This window comes from Molossus molossus, unplaced genomic scaffold (genome assembly GCF_014108415.1).
Source record: "Molossus molossus isolate mMolMol1 unplaced genomic scaffold, mMolMol1.p scaffold_m16_p_12, whole genome shotgun sequence".
Taxonomy (NCBI): Eukaryota; Metazoa; Chordata; class Mammalia; order Chiroptera; family Molossidae; genus Molossus; species Molossus molossus.
Window position 1 is genome coordinate 47,539,531 of NW_023425347.1, and position 20,941 is coordinate 47,560,471.

The 20,941-nt window shown below is 33.5% G+C and overlaps 1 protein-coding gene across 1 annotated transcript in view; it reads left to right on the plus strand.

Moving 5' to 3' along the window:
* LRRIQ3 (leucine rich repeats and IQ motif containing 3) overlaps window positions 1-20,941 on the plus strand; it is a 103,689-nt gene that overhangs the window by 18,871 nt on the left and 63,877 nt on the right. The window contains exons 3-4 of the mRNA XM_036256784.1: window positions 159-292; window positions 8,829-8,985. Coding sequence (XP_036112677.1) covers window positions 159-292; window positions 8,829-8,985 — 291 coding nt within the window. The remainder of the gene's footprint in view (window positions 1-158; window positions 293-8,828; window positions 8,986-20,941) is intronic.

Here is a 20,941-nt window from a genome sequence, read left to right on the forward strand (position 1 = left end):
TAATAAAATATATGTGAAAATGTACATTATTCAACTGCTATGCCTTTAAGATACTTGTTAATGTTTTAATAGTTTTTACCATTAGACTACCAAGTTTAAAATGTCTTTTGGAAATAATTTTATGAAATATAATTATTAAACATATTTTCTTTATACAGGGATCAACCTATGAAGATGAAATAAACAATATCAAATTTATTATTTTAAAAATTAATGAAATCATGGCTCATAATTCACCAATTTTGATTATTCAAAGATGGATACGTGGTTTCCTAATTAGAAAAAGGTTGAGGTATGTTTTATTTTCTTTACTATTTGAATATTCAAATAAGATGATAAGACAATCAATTATAAAAAGGCACTTTTTCCAATAATATACATTTTGCATTCTCTATCCAAATGGTATTTTATAGATGATTTGAACTAGTTTTAAAGAAAACACCACAGACTCTATAATGATATCTTATAATATTTGGCATGGTTGCTGGATTGTATGATAATAGTTTGTTTTATGAGAAACTGCTAAACTCTCTTCCAAAGCTGCTGTACCTTTTTTGCATTCCCACTAGCAGTCAATGAGGATTTCTGATGCTCCAAATCTTCATTTGGTGTTGCCATTGTTCTGGATATTGGTCATTTTGATAGCTGTCTAGTGGTACCTTATTATTTTAATTTGCATTTCACTGATGACATTGGTGTGAAGCATATTTGTATATCATTATTTACCATCTGTATATCATCCCTGGGGAAGTGTCTATGAAGGTATTTGGCACTTTTTAAAAATTGGGTTGTTATTGCTGAGAGTTCTTAGTAGACATTGGATAACAGTGCTCTATCAGATACGTGTTTTGCAAATCTTTTCTCATACTCTATAGCTTGTCTTCTCATTCTCTTTGTCTTTTTTGTACAGCAGATATTCTTAATTTTAGTGTAGTCAAGTTTATCAATTCTTCCCCCCGCCCCCACAGATTGTGCCTTTGGTGTTGTATCTAAAAAGGCATTGCCATTCCCAAGATCATCTAGGTTTTCTTCTATGTTATCTCCAGGAGTTTTATAGTTTTGCATTTTACACTTAGGTCATAGATTTATTTTGAGTTAATTTTCATTAAAGGTGTAAGATCTGTGTCTAGATTTATGTTTCAGCATCATTCGTTGAGCAGACTATTTGCTTTATTGTGTTGCCTTTCCTCCTCTGTCAAAGATTAGTTGACAATATTTATGCCTGTTGATTTCTGAGCTCTCTATTCTGTTCCATTGATCCATTTATCTGTTGTTTTGCAAATACCACCCTGTCTTGATCACTGTAGCTTTATAGTAATCTTGAAGTTAGGTGATGTTCATTTTCTAACTTTTTTCTCCTTTAATATTGTGGTAGCTATTTGGGGGATTTTTTTGTATCACAATAGAAACTTTATACTCAGTTTGTTGATATTCACAAAATAACTCGCTGGATTCTTATTGGATTGCGTTGAATCCACAGATAAATTGGGAAGCACTTACATCTTGTTAATATAGAATCTTTCTATCGATGAACACAGAATCACTCTCATTTATTTTGTTCTTTGATTTCACTCATCAGAGCTTCATATGTAGTTTTCTTTAAATAGAATCTTGTACATATTTTGTTAGATTTGCACCTAAATATTTCATTTTGGGGAGTGCTAATATAAATGATACTGTGTTTTTTACTTGTTCTTTTATAAAATGAGAAACGTAGAAGTTTTAGAGATAAATGTACAAATCAAATTTGGTTTTTAATTTTTAATGGTCATAGGTGATTCTTATAAAAGACTCCCTCCTACCCACTTTTCTAGTTACTAGAAAATAATATGAAACTGACTAGGGATAACCAAATATCCCTACTACTCAAATTGTATTCTGTAGTTCACGTTGGCAGTGAATTTGAGTTAGTAGACATGTATTCAAGTTCTGGTTTGCCATTATGTTTCAGACATTTTATGATATTTACCTTATTTAACATAATCAATTCATAAATAACTTGCCTAAGGCTATAAAGATATTAAATTAAAGGTACAGGACTGAAGTCTACATATTACGTATCAGAGTTAAATAAAACATTTTTATTATTCTGCTAACATTTGCTAGGATCCTAGGAAAATAATATTCCTTTATGAAAATTTCTTGTACAAATTATAAAATTATACAAATGTACCTTACCTGTCTCATAGTCATGTCATAAGATAAGACATACAAGTAAGTATTAATTTTTATTGCTTGGTTCATTTTGAAAATATTTCTTAAACTTACTCTGGGTGAAGTGCTCTCCAGATCTGGAAGGTCCAACAACGACTAAAGCATTACAGTCTAATGGCATTCTTATTTTCACATATATAACAAACATGTTATATAATGGTACGGTAGCTTTATATATTACTTTATAAAAATAATGTATAATGACTTTATTATTACTAGCTTATTTTTAAAAATATTTTTCCTTATTGATTTTAGAGAGAGAGGAAGAGAGAGGCAGAGAGAGGTAGAAACATCGACGAGGGAGAATATCAATTGGCTGCCTCCTGCATGCCTCCCACTGGGGATTTGGCCCACATCCTGGGCGTGTGACCTGACTGGGAATCAAACTGGTGACCTCTTGGTGCATGGGTTGACACTCAATCTCTGAACTACACTGGCTGGGCAGTTAATAGATTATTTTTACTGAAATATATTTTTTTCATGTTTAATGTTTTAAATCTCTTTTTAATATAATTAGCTTACTCAATCCTTATGTGGTTATGTGAGATAAATATTAATTACTTAACAGATACTCTAATAGAGGCAAATTGAAGAGTAGTATAAAAAGGTAGTAAAAAAGAAGAGAAAGTATTATATTGAAATATTTAATACAAAGAAATCTAAGTAATGCATTGCATTTTAGTAGTGGATTATCTCTCAAAACTCTTTGTATTTATATTTATATAGTATGCCTGGTAGATAGCATCACTCTCATTAAGAAGGATTATAATATGCTTGTGGTAGTTTTCTGGTTGTTTGTTGATGAATAGCCCATTAATTATAACTTCTTCATAAAACGAATAAAGTACTTCTCTTATCCTTACTGCAAGAACATTTGGAAAATTATAGACTGTGTTGCATCTAGAGTTCTTACTTGCAAACAACAGAAGCTAACTCTAAATGACTTAGGCAATGGTATAATTTGTTGGAGCTTTATCTAAGAAGCTCACAGAACATTCAGGAAGCCATGATAATTGGGCTTGAGAAAAAAGTAACCCCAAGAGGCTATGCTGAGCCAAAACGCCACTGGAAAACAGTTTGCTCCGGCGCTTCCATTTGTCTGTTATACTAGCTCGGCATCACCATGTGGTTCTGCTGCAGTTACCATCAACTCTCATTGTCCTGGCACTTTGGGATCATTCCTAAAAAGTAAAAATTCAGGGAGAAATCATTAAATTGGCTAAAGCTAAGTTATATGCCAATATCTTAGCTCTTAGGAGAATGTTCCCTTAAGTCATCCATACATTGGAGATAATAATATATCAGTACAGGTAGCTAGAATGGGAGGGTCTTCAGGTGCTGTGCAGCTTTACTAAATGTACATTAAATCTTTTTTTTTTTGTTTACACAGCCATATTATTTATAATGGGCAAGACTGATATATTTTCTAGTATCTCTGTAATATTTCTATAAGTTAAATTTTTTAAAGTTAATTCACATTTAAGGTTGTATATGTATATATCTATATCCAAATATGTATGTATGCACTTGTTTTCTATTTTCCTCCAAATGTCTATAAGGCAGAATGGGAGAAAAATGTTTCTGAGTATGCGTGTGTGCGCGCATATATGTATGTTTTGGAATATGGTATAGGTCAAGGGTTGGCAAAATACAGCCTGTAGGCACACTCCAGTGCAGATTGCTACACAAGAAGAATGCTTTTTATATTTTTAAAGAGTTGTAAAAAAATAGAAGAGTATGCAACAAAACCAAATATGCACTGCAAAAACCTAAAGCATTTACTCTCTGGCTCTTTATAGAAAAAGTTTTTTGACCCCTGATATAGAAGTCTACACTCAAGACAAGGAGAAAATTTCTATTTTAATATAATTTTTAAAAATTTATCTTTGTTGTTAGAAGTATTACAGATGTCTCTCCATTTGTCCTCCACAGACACCCTCCTCCCTGCTGCTGCTGCCCCCCTGCCTTCACTGCTCCATTCTGTGTCCACTGGTTATGCATATGTGCATATAAGTTCTTTGGTTTATCTCTTCCTACCTCCTCACCCCTTCCCTCTGAGCTTTGTCAGTCTGTTCCCTACTTCCATATCTCTGGATCTATTTTGTTCTTCAGCTTATTTTGTTCATTCTTTTCCACAGGTAAGTAAGATCTTGTGATACTTGTGTTTCTCTGACTGGCTTATTTTGTTTAGCATATTTTTTTTCTTTATTGTTTGGAGAGAGAGAGAGAGAGAGAGAGAGAGAGAGAGAGAGAGGAAGGGAGAGGGAGAGAGAAATAGAAACACTGATGAGAGAGCACATCGATTGGCCACCTCCTGCATGCCCCCCCCCCATGGGGATTTGGCCCACGGTCATGTGACCCGACCAGGAATCGAACCGGTGACCTCTTGGTGCATGGGTCAACGTGCAACCACTGAGTCCACCGGCCGGGCTTTTAAATTAGGTAAAATATCTGTAACAAAAAAAATAAATAAAAAATTTAAAAAAATACATTTTTATTGATTTTTTTAAAGAGAGACAAAGGGAGAGGGAGAGAGAGATAAAAACATTGATGACAGAGAAACATTGATTGGCTGCCTCCTGCATGCCTTGCACCAGAGATCGAGCCCACAACCTGGGCATGTGTCTTGACTGGAAATCAAACTGGTAACCTCTTGGTGCATGGGACAAGGCTCAACTAACTGAGCCACGCTGGCTGGGCAATGTGTTGCATAATTTTGTTACTGATTTTGTTTTGTATGTTATTAATCTTTGAGTTGAATTTAAGATTTGCTTGGAACTGTGTTCAAGAAAGCAAGAAAAACTTTTCCCCCCTAATTTTTAGGTTGGTAGAAAAATGTCAGTTTAGTTTTCCTGAATCACAAAATTTATATGAAGAATAACAGTGTACCATGTTAAACAAGACTACAGAAATTTGTTGTAGGTTGATATGTTGTATTCTATCAGAATATGATAACTAACTTTGAAATATATATTGTTAATTGCCTCATAATTATTTGATATAAAGATATCCTGGTATCATGCCAAATGTTTGCAAATAAGACTCCATGTGAAAGGAAGAGATGCTGATTATAATCTAGGGAAATAGATTATAGGTTGCAACTGTGTGACCAATTAGTTAAACAAATTTAAGGGTATGCATACCACAACTTCTTTATTCATTCACCCATCGGTGGACACTTTGTTTCCATGCTTTGCATATTATAAATAATTCTGTTATGAACATGGTACAGATATCTTTTCTAGTTTGTGTTTTTTTTTTCCTTTGAATATATTCCTAGAAATAAAATTGATGGATCTTATGGTAGTTCTATTTTTAATTTTGTGAAGATCCTACATACAGTTTCCCATAGTGGCTAAATCAGTTTACAATCTCATCAACAGTGAATTTGTCTCTTATTTTTTTGATGATGCTATTCTGTTAGGTGTGAGGTCATTTCTCATTGTGGTTTTGATATTCACTTCCTTAATGACTAGTGATGTTATACATCTTTTTTCATGTCCCTTTTGTCTATTCATATATCTTCTTTTGAAAAATGTCTACTCAAGTCTTTTGCCCATTTCTTTCTTTTCTCATTCATTTATTTATTTATTTTTGCTGTTGAATTGTACATGTTCTTTATATATACTGGATATTATTTCTTTATAGAATATATGGTTTGTAAATATTTTTCCCATTCTGTAGGTTGTCTTCTCATTTTGTTGATTGTTGTTTTGGCTGTGCAGAAGCTTTTTAGTGTGATATAGACCCACTGGTTTATTTTCTATTTTGTTGCTTGCACTGTAGGTGTCATATCCAAAAAATCATTGCCAAGAGCCATGCCAAGGAGCTTTTTCTCTGTGTTTTCTTCTAGAGATTTATGGTTTTAGACTTTCTATTTCTTTCTGATTTAGTCTTGGTACTTTGCATATTTGTAAGAATTTTTTATTTCTTATAGTTTGTCCATTTAGTTTTTATACAGTCATTCATAGTAGCCTTTTCTGATCCTTTGTATATCGTTGTATATCAATGATATGTTTTTCATTTAAAGTGTTGTGATATAGGTCCTCTCTTAGTCTAGATATAGATTTGTCAATTTTATTTGTCTTTTTAAAGAACCTTCTCTTAGTTTGGTTATCTTTTTATTTTCCTGTTCTCTATTTTATTATTTACCTTCTGCTACCTTTGTGGGACACTAGCGTAGGGGCTCCCATGAAGCAACCCACAATTCTGGGAGCAAAGATATTACCCCTGGGGTCTCTTTTTCCCTACAGAGAAACCATAGGCTCAGAGAAGCCTTCTTGGAGTGGTGCTGCACTGGCCTGGGAGGCAGATTTTGGTTAATGTGTAGCCATTCCTTTTATCCTTCTAATATGAAGTCCGTCTTGGCATCAGTGGTCTGGGGACAGTGCTTGCGCCTCACCTCCATGTTCTAGGATTCATTCTGTGGCATCTTGTCCATGCATAGTTGCTAGTTTTTCTCGTGTAAGGGGGAGTGAAGTCAGGAACGACTTATGTCACCACTTTGGTGATACCACCTCTTATCGCCTTCCGTTTTGAAAGATAGTTTTGTTAAGTATAAAATGTGTGGTAGAGAGGCTATATATAATGGTGCGTTGACTCAGCCAGACTACTGCTTGGTCACCTGAGAAGTCAGCAGTGAATTTTATTGGGGTTCCCTTCTCCATGAGTAGTCATTTTTCTCTTGCTTTTTTCAAGATTTTCTCTTTCTTTGTTTTTGAATTTCAGTAGTTTTACTATAAGGTGTATGGATGTGGATCTTTGTGTTTATTCTTTATGTAATTTGTTGAGTTCTTAGTTGTGTAAATTAATTTCTTCAGATCTTAGAAAGTTTTAGACATTAGTTTTTCTAATATTTTTTTCTTTTTTTCCTCTCTTTTCTCTGTTACTTTCATTAATTTTATGTTGATGGATTTAATGATATTCCATATTTCTTTATAGGTCTAGTCATTTGTTTTCAATATTTTTCTTTCTGTCAACATAACCTTTATCAATCTTTTCAAGATTTCTGTTTCTTTTTTTTTCTACCAATTAAAATATGCTGTTGAACTACTTTAGGAAAAAATTTGTTATCATATTTTTTATTGCGGAATTTTTATTTTGCTCTTTTTATATAACTTCTGTCTTTATTGATAAACTGTATTTGAAAAGGCATCGTTATTATACCTCTTTTACTTGAGGTTTATTTCCTTTAAACATATTTATAATGGCTGCTTTGAAGTCGTTGTGATGGCTGTCATCTGTACCCTTTCAAAAGCAGTTTCAAAGGCCTGCTCTTTTTATCTGTATAGGTTACACTTTTGTCTTTCTTTGCCTGTCATAATTTTTTATTGAAAACTGGACATTTTAGATAATGTATTGTAATAATTGTGGATACTGATCTCCTCACCCAGGACTTGTTTTTTGCTTGTTAATTTATTTAATAACTGGGCTCTACTATTTTAGTGAAGTTCATTTCCCCTGTATTGGGCAGCCTGTGATATTGATCCTTAGAGTGCACACCATTGGCCAGGTGCAGCCACCCCTGAGATGACAGGGATTGGAGCAGGGCTGTCTTTGATCGCCTTTTTCTGATTCCTCTGTTAAGCTATCTGAACTCCTTTGATATCACAACAATTATTTACCTCAACTAATTGCCAGCTGATTATTGTTTTCAACAGAATTTTGGGAAATAAGTTTCTCCATAGTCTGGCCTTTCAAAAAATAAATTCAAAAATGTTAGAGAATTTATACCAGGCAAGAGTAGCTAAGAGATCTTGATCTCTCCACCTCTTCTCAACTCTCCCTTGTAGAACAAAAGCTCTAACCCAGTTGCAACAGGTAGAGAATACTAGAGCCCTGATCATCCATGCCCTCAGCAAGTGATAAATAATTAAGAGAAGGCTGGTATCTCAATGAGAGGAGAAAGCTAGACTGTAAACCACCTTGAAGTTTACCAAAGAGAACCAGGAGAAAAGACAGCTAAGAAGAGCTCTTCTGGGATTAGGTGGGGGGTGGGGTGGGGGGAGTTTGTGAAAGGCCAAAAGTTTTATAACATTAAAGTTTTATAACATTCAAAAACTTCACTATTAAGCATGATATCATTTTATTTATTTCATTTATCAGGTAATAGTTTGGATATATTTGGTTTAATAAAACAATATTAAAGTTAGTATCACTTATTTCTTTTTAACATTTTTTTTTAAGTAGGGCTAATAGAAAATTTAAAATTGTTTTGTGGCTTACATTATGTGCTGTTGAGCAGTACTGCTCTACAGTGATTTTCCTAGATAGAAAAAAAATTATTTCTTCATCAGACAGGAAAAATAAAGATAGCTTACCTTATATTTTTCTGAATAACTTAGACATGTTCTTTCTGCCTTTATATTATAAACTACAGTCAGATATATATATAGAATTGTTTGTGGATTCATATCACCACAAATTTCTCAGCACTCATTTACCTCTGGATGAATTTTGATGGGCAAATCTTAATGCCTAGTCTTATATAGCATTAACATGAACACAAATATTATAGTAGGCTTGCCACCATGTTTTCTAAGATGTAGCTTCTTTCTTTTTCTCTCTCTTTTGTTTTGTCAAAATACTAAATGACTTTCCCCACTTATATTCAGCTCCTTGTTTTTGTATAAAAAACAACAAGAAAAAGTTATTAATGAACGTGACATAAAATGTATTTGCACACACAAAAGATATGAAGATAAGGTTTTTAAGGATCTCATTTTAAAGTCTGAAACAAATAAAACAGGAAAGCTTGCACGAAGGAAATATGTAAGTATAATTAGTTTATTACTTTTCTTTGAAATATTTTTATTTAAGATTCTATAATTATAATTTACATAACATTGGTGAGTATTTCTTCAGTCTTTTAAAAATATATTTATTATATTGTTAATATTCTGCTTGTGATTTCTTGAAGTGAGAAGTCATATGTAATGTGGTACAAATATAATTTTGTGATGTATTAACTAAACGTACCACAACTATTTTATAATTTATGCTTTGTATATATACATATATATTTCTCTTATTAATTATTAGAAGGAGATATTAATAGTAACATAAAGTTTCTATTTAGTAGTTTAAAACATAAACATGTAGTTTATTAAAGGAATTCTACATATAGCATAATATTTATTCCCTGTTTTATTCTGAATTATGCACTGCTTTGAGGACACAGTGGAACTAAAAAGAAACATATTTATTGAGTGCCTACCATGTACCAGGCACTGCACTAGATAGTTTGCATGTGATACGTAATTTTTCCTCCAAAACACTGTAAGATAGGTATTTTTTCTCATTTTCATAAACAGGGAAACTAAGTCTCAGAGGAGTTTGTTAATTTACCAAAGCCACATACTTAAGTAACATTGCTAAGATTTATCTTCAGGTATTCTGACACCAGAGTTTGTACTTTTTGTTTTGGACATTAGGTAATGGTGGAAATGAAGACGATATTGTAGTATAATGAACAAGATTGAACATTTTATGATTTGTAAAGCACTGTGTGTGTGGTAGATTAACTGCTTCATATGTGAACCTATTCCTGAGCAGCCTGAGCTACAAATATTGCTATTATATTAACATGATTAGAAGGGTCTGCATAAAGGTCCAGATTGTCATTAGTCTGATTTCAATGAGGACATGTGTTCTAAATATAGCAGAGAAACATCCTTAAGCCCTTAAATCTCACAAGTTATCCATTGAATAAAAACACAGGTTTAAAAGGCAAAGGTATCCTCCTCGCAACTTTTCCCTCATGAACACTCATTGCCAACTGTATTAATTTGCTCCAGATGATAGTATGCTTTATAAAACTATAAATTTCATGTGAAGTGTGTTTTGGCCCTCCATGTAGAATATAAACACACTGATTTTAGGCATGTCACTTGCTTTTTATATGCTTTATACAAAGGACACTTTCACTGAGTGTTGCAACCAATTGGGATATGCTGATGAACAATTTGGAGATTACACACACACACACACACACACGCACGCACACGCACACACACACTTAAAAATACTCATTTACTGATCTATGTATATATACATATACACATATCCATATATTTATATATAGGGATATAGTTATGTTATGGCTATTATGGGCATCAGTAGGAATAAAATAGTCATATTACAAAGGTTATTTTATTTAATATCTATGCATTACATAGAATATATATAATTTTATATTGGGATTTAGAAGTATTTTGAATGTTATGAATCTTTTGGTAAAATATATTCTTTACAAGTGTTCTAAAGGCTGTTGATGTTATTGATAATTCTGCTAACTACATCATTATTAATGTCATTATTATTAGGAACTATTTATTTATATTTTATAAATTTATACATTGTCCTATACAAGTTTTCATTGTTTATAGCTACCATTCACAGAACATTGTAGAACTTATCTTTAGCTCAGTTTCTCAAAGTAATTGAAATGACTTTTAATTGTAAGATTCATGTGTGTATTAAAATTGTTGTTCCACCTCCTGCTGGCTTTATTTGTACTCTCTTCTTCAACTCACGTAGTTGATAAATTATTCTTTTACTGTTTTTACTGCTCATATATCTACTCTTTAGTGACTTGGAGCTTGGTTTATTAACAACTATAGTGATACAATTGATAGCATACAGTGCTTTAGAGAACCTACGATCCAAGAAACATTGAAAGAGTTAGGGAGTAGATGAAAGGGAGGAGGTGTGGACATATTGGCATTTAATATTAGGAGTTCATTTTACAAAAAGATGCCCTTAGCAAAGTAATGGAAAGGACTAGTCAAGAATGGAATTCAAGTTTCAGTACTTAGTAAAAGTAATCAATGGCTGAATCTACTTCTGTTTTGGGATGAAATATTTTTTGTCAAAAGGGCTTAAAACTTCCCCCCTATTCATGGAAAGAGCCAGAGGAGTGAGATCAAGTTACATTCATTAAGGAAATGTTGTGCTGCAAAGTCAGAAGTTATATAAACACCTAGAATTTATGGTGCAAAAATAAACTTTAAATGAGACACAGAACCAAAGGCAAGAGCAAAGAGGAAGGACTCTATTAAAAACTTGGTCAGAATGGTAGAAATTAAGGGTCTGCAACAATTGCTAAGTACATTCTTTATACATGGCGTTAGCTATTGGTCAGAGGAGTGTTGTTCTTCCTGCATAAAAGGCTGATATTAGTATAGAATTATGTTGGTGATCAGATCAAGTTTTAGGGAAGCTTGTGTATTATTATAATGAATTTTAGGGGACTCTAGATACTAAAACTTGATTATTATTGATTTTGCTGAGACACCTAAGAATATTTGAAATCTGCTCTGGCATAGTCAACCCTTTCCCTCAGATGACACCCAGAAAAATATATGTATACGAAATAATAGCAAACAAAGTGGTTACTAACTTGGCTTTAACCTAAAATTCCATTGCAAAATTTTAGTAATCTGGGTTAGACTATGAGATACTCTTTGTTATCTATGATTTGTTAACTTGAATAGTCTCTTTTTGCTTAGTTCCTATATTGCAAACATGAATTTTAGAAGGGATACAGTATGAGAGAAAGTCACAACCTTTGAAGCCCAAAGGAAAGAACTTCAGAGAGGGAAAGCAATTTGCCACATATTTTATCTCAGAGACAGCTTACCCTTCCCACCTGCCCCACACCCTCATAGCTAATGCTTCCTTAAACTGGTTTAGACATATTTTGCTAGGAAAGAAAGAAAGCATGTAAGAGATAAGAAAGAGTGATAGTCAGGAACCATCACACCCTTCGTCTTGACACTTCTGGAGAGGGTGCATATGTTCTCCCTAGTTATCAGCAAAATGAGGAAAGGGATCAATAGGACAATCCAATCCAATTTCTCTGAAAGGGATCTCTTACTTGGCACCACTGCTAACACACTGAATGTTTACATTTGTACTCCTTTATAGCATTGCATAAGTTCCTGGAAACGCCAGGTATAATCTAATATGGCAGTCATCTATACTAAGGTGTGATGTTTTACAGCTGCTGATTTGGTTGAATTCTAGAATATCTTATTGATTTTTTCCCTTCCAAAGATTCAGATATCTCATTACTAAAAACTTGCCATGTTTTTATAAAATAGACTAGAACAGAAATGTTCTCAAATACAATCCTCCTGTGAACCCATTCCATTAGTTATTATTAACTATATTTTCCTGAAGGTTTATAGATTTATTTTTTTAAGCCTGGTGAACTGTTAATCTGCTACTATATTGTAATTTTTAATAAAGGTTCTCAAATATAACCTAACTTTTTAATTATACTACATATTTGTGAAAAATACATGAAAGCATTGTTATAAAGATTTTAATAGTGGCTGTTTACGTGTCAGAATGTTAGGTAATTATTCCTTTTTTTCTGATAGTTTCTCTTTTTCTTAAAATCAGAAATCATATTTTATTTACATAATAAAATAAAAAAGATTCTTCATTGTAGATAAAAATATTATATCTCCCTATTATATATAACATAAATATGGAAATATTACCTCAGAAACCTCTGTTTTGTATCATATTCCATATAAGCAGTTCTCTTTGTTATAGTTAATAAATATTAATTTTTTAGAGCACTTTCAGGTCCATAGCAAGAGAGTGGAAAGTACAGAGTTCCCATATACTCCCTGTCCCACACATGCACACCCTTTCCTGCGGTGGTACATTTGGCTTTCAGTGTCAGGTAGAAATATGAGATATTTATCAGATGAGTTTATAAGGGAAGATACTAGGGATACCAGAGGCTAAGGATAATTTAATTTATGTTTAATTCAGCCTTTTTTGTCAGTCCAAAGAAGTTTAGAACAGAAGCTGTTGCTCAGCAACACATAAAGGGCTAAACTTAGCCATTTAATAAAGTTTTACAGGTATTTACTGTGTGCTTTCTAGGTTTCAGGCCATCTGCTCCTCACTGGTAGTAAAAATTAAATAAAAACTGTTCCCTTTAATCAAAGATTTTACTGAGACTAACTTGGAGCTAGATGAATAAACCTAGAACAGAAGCATACAAGGATAATATTAGATACCATTTGTAGCTGCTCAGATGCAAGAAATGCAGTTAGCTGACAACTGCAGCTGTTAGTTTTTTTAGGGTCCAACTCTGCTTTCAAGTTGAGGTCACACTATTCTCTAAGAATCCTCTAGCCAATTACTGAATAAGGCGGTGTTGCAAGGACCTGACCATTTCTGCCCAGTGTGAATTTTTCAGATAGACAGGCTTTGCTCCAGGGATCCTGGTTGTCCTGACAGAAACTTTGGTGCTCCCTGCTTAGTCTTCCTCCATTTTCCTTTAATGGATGTTACTTCCCAACAAACTTTTGTGCGTTTAGCTCTGTTTTGGTATCTCCTGGAAAAGAACCTGTGACACCATTTATTGTGCTTAGCTCCATAGATATGAATAAGCAAGATTTGAAACTAAGCAATTGTAGAATTAGTTTTGAAAAGCTGCAGGTAGATGCTAGATTAATACATAATCTGAGGCACAAAATTTGTGGGAGCTATCAAGGTTAACTGAGAGATCACTAGAAAAAGGAGAAACTTGAGCAGCGGGTTTACCTAATAACATAACACATCTGGAAAAGGTAAAGTGATAGCAATGATAAAGTGCTTGTAGTGCCCAGCTAGTGTGGCTCAGTGGTTGAGCATTGACCCATGCACCAAGAGGTCACCAGTTCAATTCTTGGTCGGGGCACATGCCCAGGTTGTGGGTCACATCCCCAATGGGGGGCATGCTAGTTGATGTTTTCTGTCATTGATGTTTCTCTCTCTTTCCCTCTTCCTTCCTCTCTTGCTAAAATCAATAAAGAAAAAATACATTAAAAAAAAATGTGCTTATAGTAATGCTCCACAAATACTTTGTGCATTGCAATGGATAAAGGAAAATTAAATGACTTAAAACTAAGACATTGAAATTAGGAAAAGAGCTACAAGTGAGATAGAAATTGTGCCATATAGTAATTTTAGTAAAATTTTTCAATGTCTTTCCATATGTAATACTCTTCTTGTATCTATTTAATCAACCATAATATAATTTTACGATTCTAGCTTTATGATGCTGGTTTTTGGTGAGGCAAGCCACTTTATATTATTAATGACTATTTTTGTGTTTTATTTCTTCACATGAAGTTTAAAATTATTTTGTACAATAAAAAGTATGAATTTATTGCCCGGCCGTTGTGGCTCAGTGGTTGAGCATTGACCCATGCACCAAGAGGTCGCTGATTCAATTCCTAGTCAGGGCACATGCCCAAGTTGTGGGCCTGATCTCCAGTGGGGGACAGGCAGAGGCAGCCAATCGATGTTCTCTCTCATCAATGTTTCTGTCTCTCTTTCCCTCTTCTTCCTCTCTCTCTCAAAATCAACAAAAAATAAAAAAGTATGCATCTATTAATGGCATTACATTTAGAAATTGATTATGGGAGAATAGACATGTGGCAATATTGCCATCTAATTAAGGATCCTTTGTATATATTTCTACTTACTCAGTTCTGTGGCTTTTGCTAAGTTTGTTTAGTTTTATTCACATATGTCTTACACGTTTAAGATTATTCCAAAATGCTTTTTTATGTTTTATTGATAATTGAAAAAGTTTTCATTAAAATTTCAGACTAGTGTTTTTATAAAAGAATATATTGATTTTTCTTGTCTATCTTATGTGTTGTGAATGATTTTTCAGTTGATTCTTTTAGACTGTCAAAGTTTGTCTTAGAAAATAATCATTTTCCTCTTCCTTTCTAACAATTATACTTATTGCCGTTTTTCTTGTTAAGAAAGTTATATTATTACTGAGATGTTGGATTAAACATAAAATACACATATTTGTTGACTATTAACCATATATCTTTTCAGACTGTATTATAGTTTTTATTTTTTCTCTAATATTCTAAGCCAATGAATTAAATCAATATATTTTTATATTTTGAACTATGTTTGCATTCTTAAAATAAACCTTAGTTACTGTGTTTTTGTTTGAGTGGGGAATACTCATTTGGGGTTTCTAATACTTATTTCAATATTATTTCTTCTGTAATAATGAGTGAGATTGTATTATTTTGTTTTTGTGCCTACTCTTTGAGGTAGTCATTCAGGACAATGGTCTGTCTTAAAACAGTTTCCTTTTTTTCTATGCTTTGGAACAATTTAAGGAATATAGAAATGAGATATCTTTTGAGTATTTACTAATAAGCCTCACCCATATAATTATCAAAAATTCTATGACTTTTTAGTGTATAAATCTTTGACAGTAATTTTTTGGTCATTTCTCATTATTACATGATTCAGATCTTAAGAATTTTTGAGTCAGTTTAGTAAACAAACTTTGAATCTAGCTAAAATTGTCTCAACTAAAATTTTCAAAAAGTATTACTTTGTGTCATGCTTATTTTATCTGTCTTTTGAGCTTTTTTTTTAAAGATATAGTTTTAAAATAGTTTTATACTTATTTAAATGCATAATTCTCTCAAATTTATTATTCTTAATGAATATATTCAACATTATACCTTTATTTACATCTCACTATAGATAGTATTCTATCTAATGGTTTTGAGAATAGTGGTCTCATTTTTATTTTTTCTAAATATATTTTTCTATTTCTGTTTTTTTCCCTTACCCAAGAGAGATTGTGGTGAACATGTATTCTTAGAATCTAATTGTATTTCATTACCATTTTGAGTATTTTTATATATTTTGATTGGCCTTCCTATAATCAGTGCAAGTTTAGTGTAAGTTCTATTTTTCTGTGTAGCTCTTCTATACAGTAGTAATCAAAGGTTCACTGCGGGTTGTTTTAAGTTCTTTTAGGGGATCCACAAAGCCAAACTAATTATTTTATTTTATTATTTTCTTTTTTATAACACAAATATTTTATTCCTCCCTAATCTTGAAAGCTTTTTTTGGTCCTTATTTTTTTTTCAATTTTTATTAATTAATTTTGTTACAGATGTTTCTCATTTTTCCCCTTTAGACACCCTTCTCTCCATCCTGTCCCCTCCACCCCCTAGCATTGTTGTTTATGTCCATTGGTTATGCATACATGCATATAAGTTCTTTGGTTCATCTCATCCATCCCCTCAGCCCCTCTACTTTGAGGTTTGTCAGTCCAAACCATACTCCTTTCTATGTCTCTGGGTCTGTTTCATCAGTGGCCCACCTTGTTCATTATATTCCACAAATAAGTGAGATCATGTGGTATTTGTCTTTCTCTGATGGCTTATTTCACTTAGCGTAATACTCTTAAGGTCCCTCCATGTTGTCTCAAAGGATAAAAGATCTTTCTTTCTTACAGCTGCATAGTATCCCATTTTATATATGTACCATAGCTTTTTTTTTATCCACTCATCTGTTGATGGACACATCTGACTGTTTCCAGATGTTAGCTATTGTAAATAGTGCTGCTATGAACATAAGGGTACATATATTCTTTCTGTTGGGTGTTTCAGGTTTCTTAGGATACATTCCTACAAGTGGGATCACTGGGTCAAATGGCAATCAATTTTTAATTTTTTGAGGAAACACCATACTGTTTTCCGTAGTGGCTGCACCAGTCTGCATTCCCACCAGTGGTGTACTAGAGTTCCCTTTTCTCCACACTATTGCCAGCACTTGTTGTTTGATGATTTGTTGATGGCGGCCATTCTGGGAGGTGTGAGGTGATACCTCATAGTTGTTTTAATTTGCATCTCTCTGATGATTAGTGAATTTGAACATTTCTTCATATGTCTCCTGGCCACTTGTATGTCCTGTTTGGAGAGATGTCTATTTAGGTCCTCTGCTCATTTTTAATTGGGTTCCTTGTCTTCCTTTTGTTGAGTTTTTTGTTGTTGTTGTTCAGGTAGAGTGGGAGAGAGAGGAACAGAGAGAGAGAGAGAAACATCGATGTGAAGGGACACATCGAGTGGCTGCCACCCGCATGACCAACCAGGGCCGGGGACAAACTGCAACCGAGGTACGCGCCCTTAGCGGGAACCGAACCCGGGTCTGTCAGGACCGCAGACCGACGCTCTAACCGCTGAGCCAAACCGGCCAGGGCCCTTTTGTTGAGTTTTATGAACACTCTATATATTTTGGAAACTAACCCCTTATCTGATATATCATTGACAATTATGCTCTCTCATATAGTGGGTTCCCTTTCCATTTGGTGGTTGTTTCTTTTGCTGTGCAGAAGCTTTTTAGTTTGATGTAGTCCCACGTGTTCATTTTTTTTCTTTGTTTCTGTTGCCTTAGGTGATGTATCAGTGAAAATTCTGCTATGTATGATGTCTGAAATTTTGTTGCCTACAGTTTCTTATAGGACTTTTATGGATTCATGAGCCACATTTAAGTCTTTTATCCATTTTGAGTTTATTCTTGTGTATGGTGTAAATTGATGGTCTAGTTCATTATTTTGCATGTAGCTGTCCAATTTTCCCAACACTATTTATTAAAGAGATTGTCTTTACTCCATTATATGCTCTTGCCACCATTGTCAAATATAGAGCATAATGTCTTAAGTCAATTTCTGGGGTCTCTATTCTGTTCCATTGATCTATATACTTGTTCTTATGCCAGTACCAGGCTGTTTTGATTACAGTAGCTTTGTAGTATAACCTGATATCCGGTATTATGATCCCATCTGCCAAAATAATTTTAATAATAATACTAAGACATTTTATTTTACTCTTATTCTCTCAGATCATGGAGTTTTCTGGGTGCAACATGACTTGTAAGATATTGAATGTATAAGCAAATGTGAATGTCTCCCTTCTATAATGGCAGACATTAAGGGTATTTATAAAAATATAGAAAATTTATATTCTTCTCACTAATTCTTTTTAAATATAGTTTTTTTTTTATAAAATTATGTAATTTCTGCAAACATGAGACAGTTTTATTTTTTTTATTTTTAAATTAATTAATAAATATTTTAAACATTTTATAATTTTAAGTTATTATACGATAAATATTGAAAAATATAAAACACAATCAAAAGCTCTTTTAGGGGGCTCATAATTTTTAGGGTATAAAAGAATTCTGTGACCCAAAAGTTTGAGAGCCTCTGTGAAACATTTGCTCTATCAGATACAATTTTATACTTTCTTTAAAAACATAAAACTATATAAAGTAATACTTTAAATAGGAATGCTTGGTTTAACCCATCATTTGTAGGAATGACCTACATGTATTTCTACATTTTTATATGGTGTTCTCATGCGGTCATAATGTGGTTATGTGTGCCTATAATTTTATATTGCAGAAGTACCCAATATTGCATATGCTCTCTACATAAAGAAACATTCTTACTAATTGCCTGGAGTCCCTGTGTTGAATGTCAGTAGCTCATGTACTTATCTAGATATCATATCTTTAAAAAAGTTCTTTCTAAATCTGTGATAATGTACAAGACCTGTACCTTTAAAGAGGTGCACTAGTGTTATAGTTTAAAGGCAGTATTTTCTCATGCATGTCGTGGATGTGTATTTAGAAACACTAGTAAAAATTAAAGTAGAAAGTTCTATTTGAAAAATAAAAGAGAAGGAAGGGAGTTCATTAGTTTGATTGCTAATAATTGACCTGTTATACAGTGACTTAAAACAGACATTTGTTTTTATTTCACATGAAAGTCAGGAGATAGTGCATGACTAGTATAGCAGCTCTGCAGCTTAACATTTTCGAAGAACTTTCTCTTTTTCTATCTTATTGCTCCAACATGCCTGGCATCTATTTTCAAGGTCATCTCATGGCCCATGATGGCTTTGCCAGCTCCAGCCATGATGTCTTCATTGTACCTAGGAAGAGGGGATAAAGGAGGAGTGGGAAAAGGGTTGTGTTCACTTTATGTGAAGTCCTTGGAAGCTGACACTCAATATTCTGTTTATATCTGGTTGGCCATATAGTAGGCATATAGCTGTAGAAGACTAAGAAATATAGTCTCATTCTGACCAGACATATTCTCAGCTAAAACATGGGGTCCTTTTGTTGCACAAGAAGGGTATAATGGATATTGAAGGACAATTTCAATCATTTGCATATGTCCTTCCTAAACACAAATACTTAAAAATTGTTGTCACTATACTATATTCAGCAAAAATTTCAGAATTCTCTGGATATGACAGTGAGTGCCTCCCCAATGTCTTTTCTCTCTTTCTTTCTCCGTAATAGAACCCTAACTGCCTAACTACATTTTCTAGCTTCTCTTACAGCTATGCATTGCTACGTATATTCGTTTTCTATTGCTATTGTAACAAATTATCACACATTTGATAGCATAATACAACACAAGTTTATTCATTTATAGTTCCAGAAACCAGGAGTGTGCAGTTGGTTTTACTGGGCTAAAATCAAGGTGTCAGTAAGGCTTGTTCTTCTGAAGTCTGTAGGGGAGAATCCAATACTTTGCCTTTTCCAGCTTCTGCAAGCTGCCTGCACTCCAAGGCTTGTGATCTTTATTTACCTTACATTACTTGAACAGTGATACCCTAACCTTCTCTTATAAGGACCCTTGTGAGTAAATCATATACTACCCTACCCCAGAAAATCAACATATCTCAAGATCCTTAATCACATCTGCAAACTTATTTTCACCATGTAAGTTATTATATGGACTGAATATTTGTGATCGCCGCACAAATACATATGTTCAAGCTTGAATCTCTGGTATGTCTGTATTTTCAGATAGGGCCTCTAAGGAAATAATCAATGTTAATGAGGTCATAAGGGTGAGGTCTTGATTTGTCCTTATAAGAAGAGACACCAGAGAGCATGTTCTCTTTACTTCCCCCTCTCTCCCAACACCACACATGCACCAAGGAAAGGCAAAGGGGCTGTCTGGAAGCCAGAAAGAGAACCCTCACATTAAATTGAATCAGCTGGAATTTTGATGCTAGACTTCTAGTTCCAGAACTGTGAGAAAAGCAATTTCTATTGTTTAGGCCATCTAGTCTATGGTATTGTGTTATAACAGCCTGAAAAGGCTAATATATAAAGAGACATTCACAGAATTCTGGGGATTAGGGTGTAGACATCTTGGCAAGCCATTTTTCAGTTTACTATCCCATGTTCTGAGTGGAAGGATTGTGTAATAGATTTGGGAAAATTTCCCCAGAATACAGTGGATAGTGCCTTTTTATCTCTTTTTTTCTGCCTTTCTCCAATCCTGTTGCTTAGAATAGGCTGGAATTCTGTCTGAGACCATGACAGTGAAGCTGCAATTAGGGTAGTGGAGTGAAAAGTTAAAGTAGCCCTGATTACAGAAAATTGTGTCATACTAGCACTGGATATTGGATATTTATATAAGATGGAAATAAATTTCTATCTTGAATAAGTCACTACTTGTTCCAGTTTTCAATCCCTCTTCAAAGAAGCATAGAAGAAGCTTAAAGGTTTTCACTCTATCTTAACAAGTAAAAAGCTGAATAAACTGAAAAATCAACTTTTTTTAGATTTATGAGAGAAGTAAGGACACTAGGCAAAATGCTGCCACCAAAAATAGAGAAATGACGGGTAAATACAGAGAACCACACTTACCAGAGCATCAACCCATGGATTGAAATCTCTACTGAACCACTGCCATAGTAGGGAAAACTGAATTGTAATTGATGAATTGCTGGAGGCTCTGTGTAGACAAGTTTGAGAAACAAAACCTCCAGGGTTACTTAATCTTTGAGGGGTCCCTACACTTTTGTGAGTTTTCCTCCTGGAGTTCTACCAGGTTCTCACAATGAATATCTAAGAAGAAAAA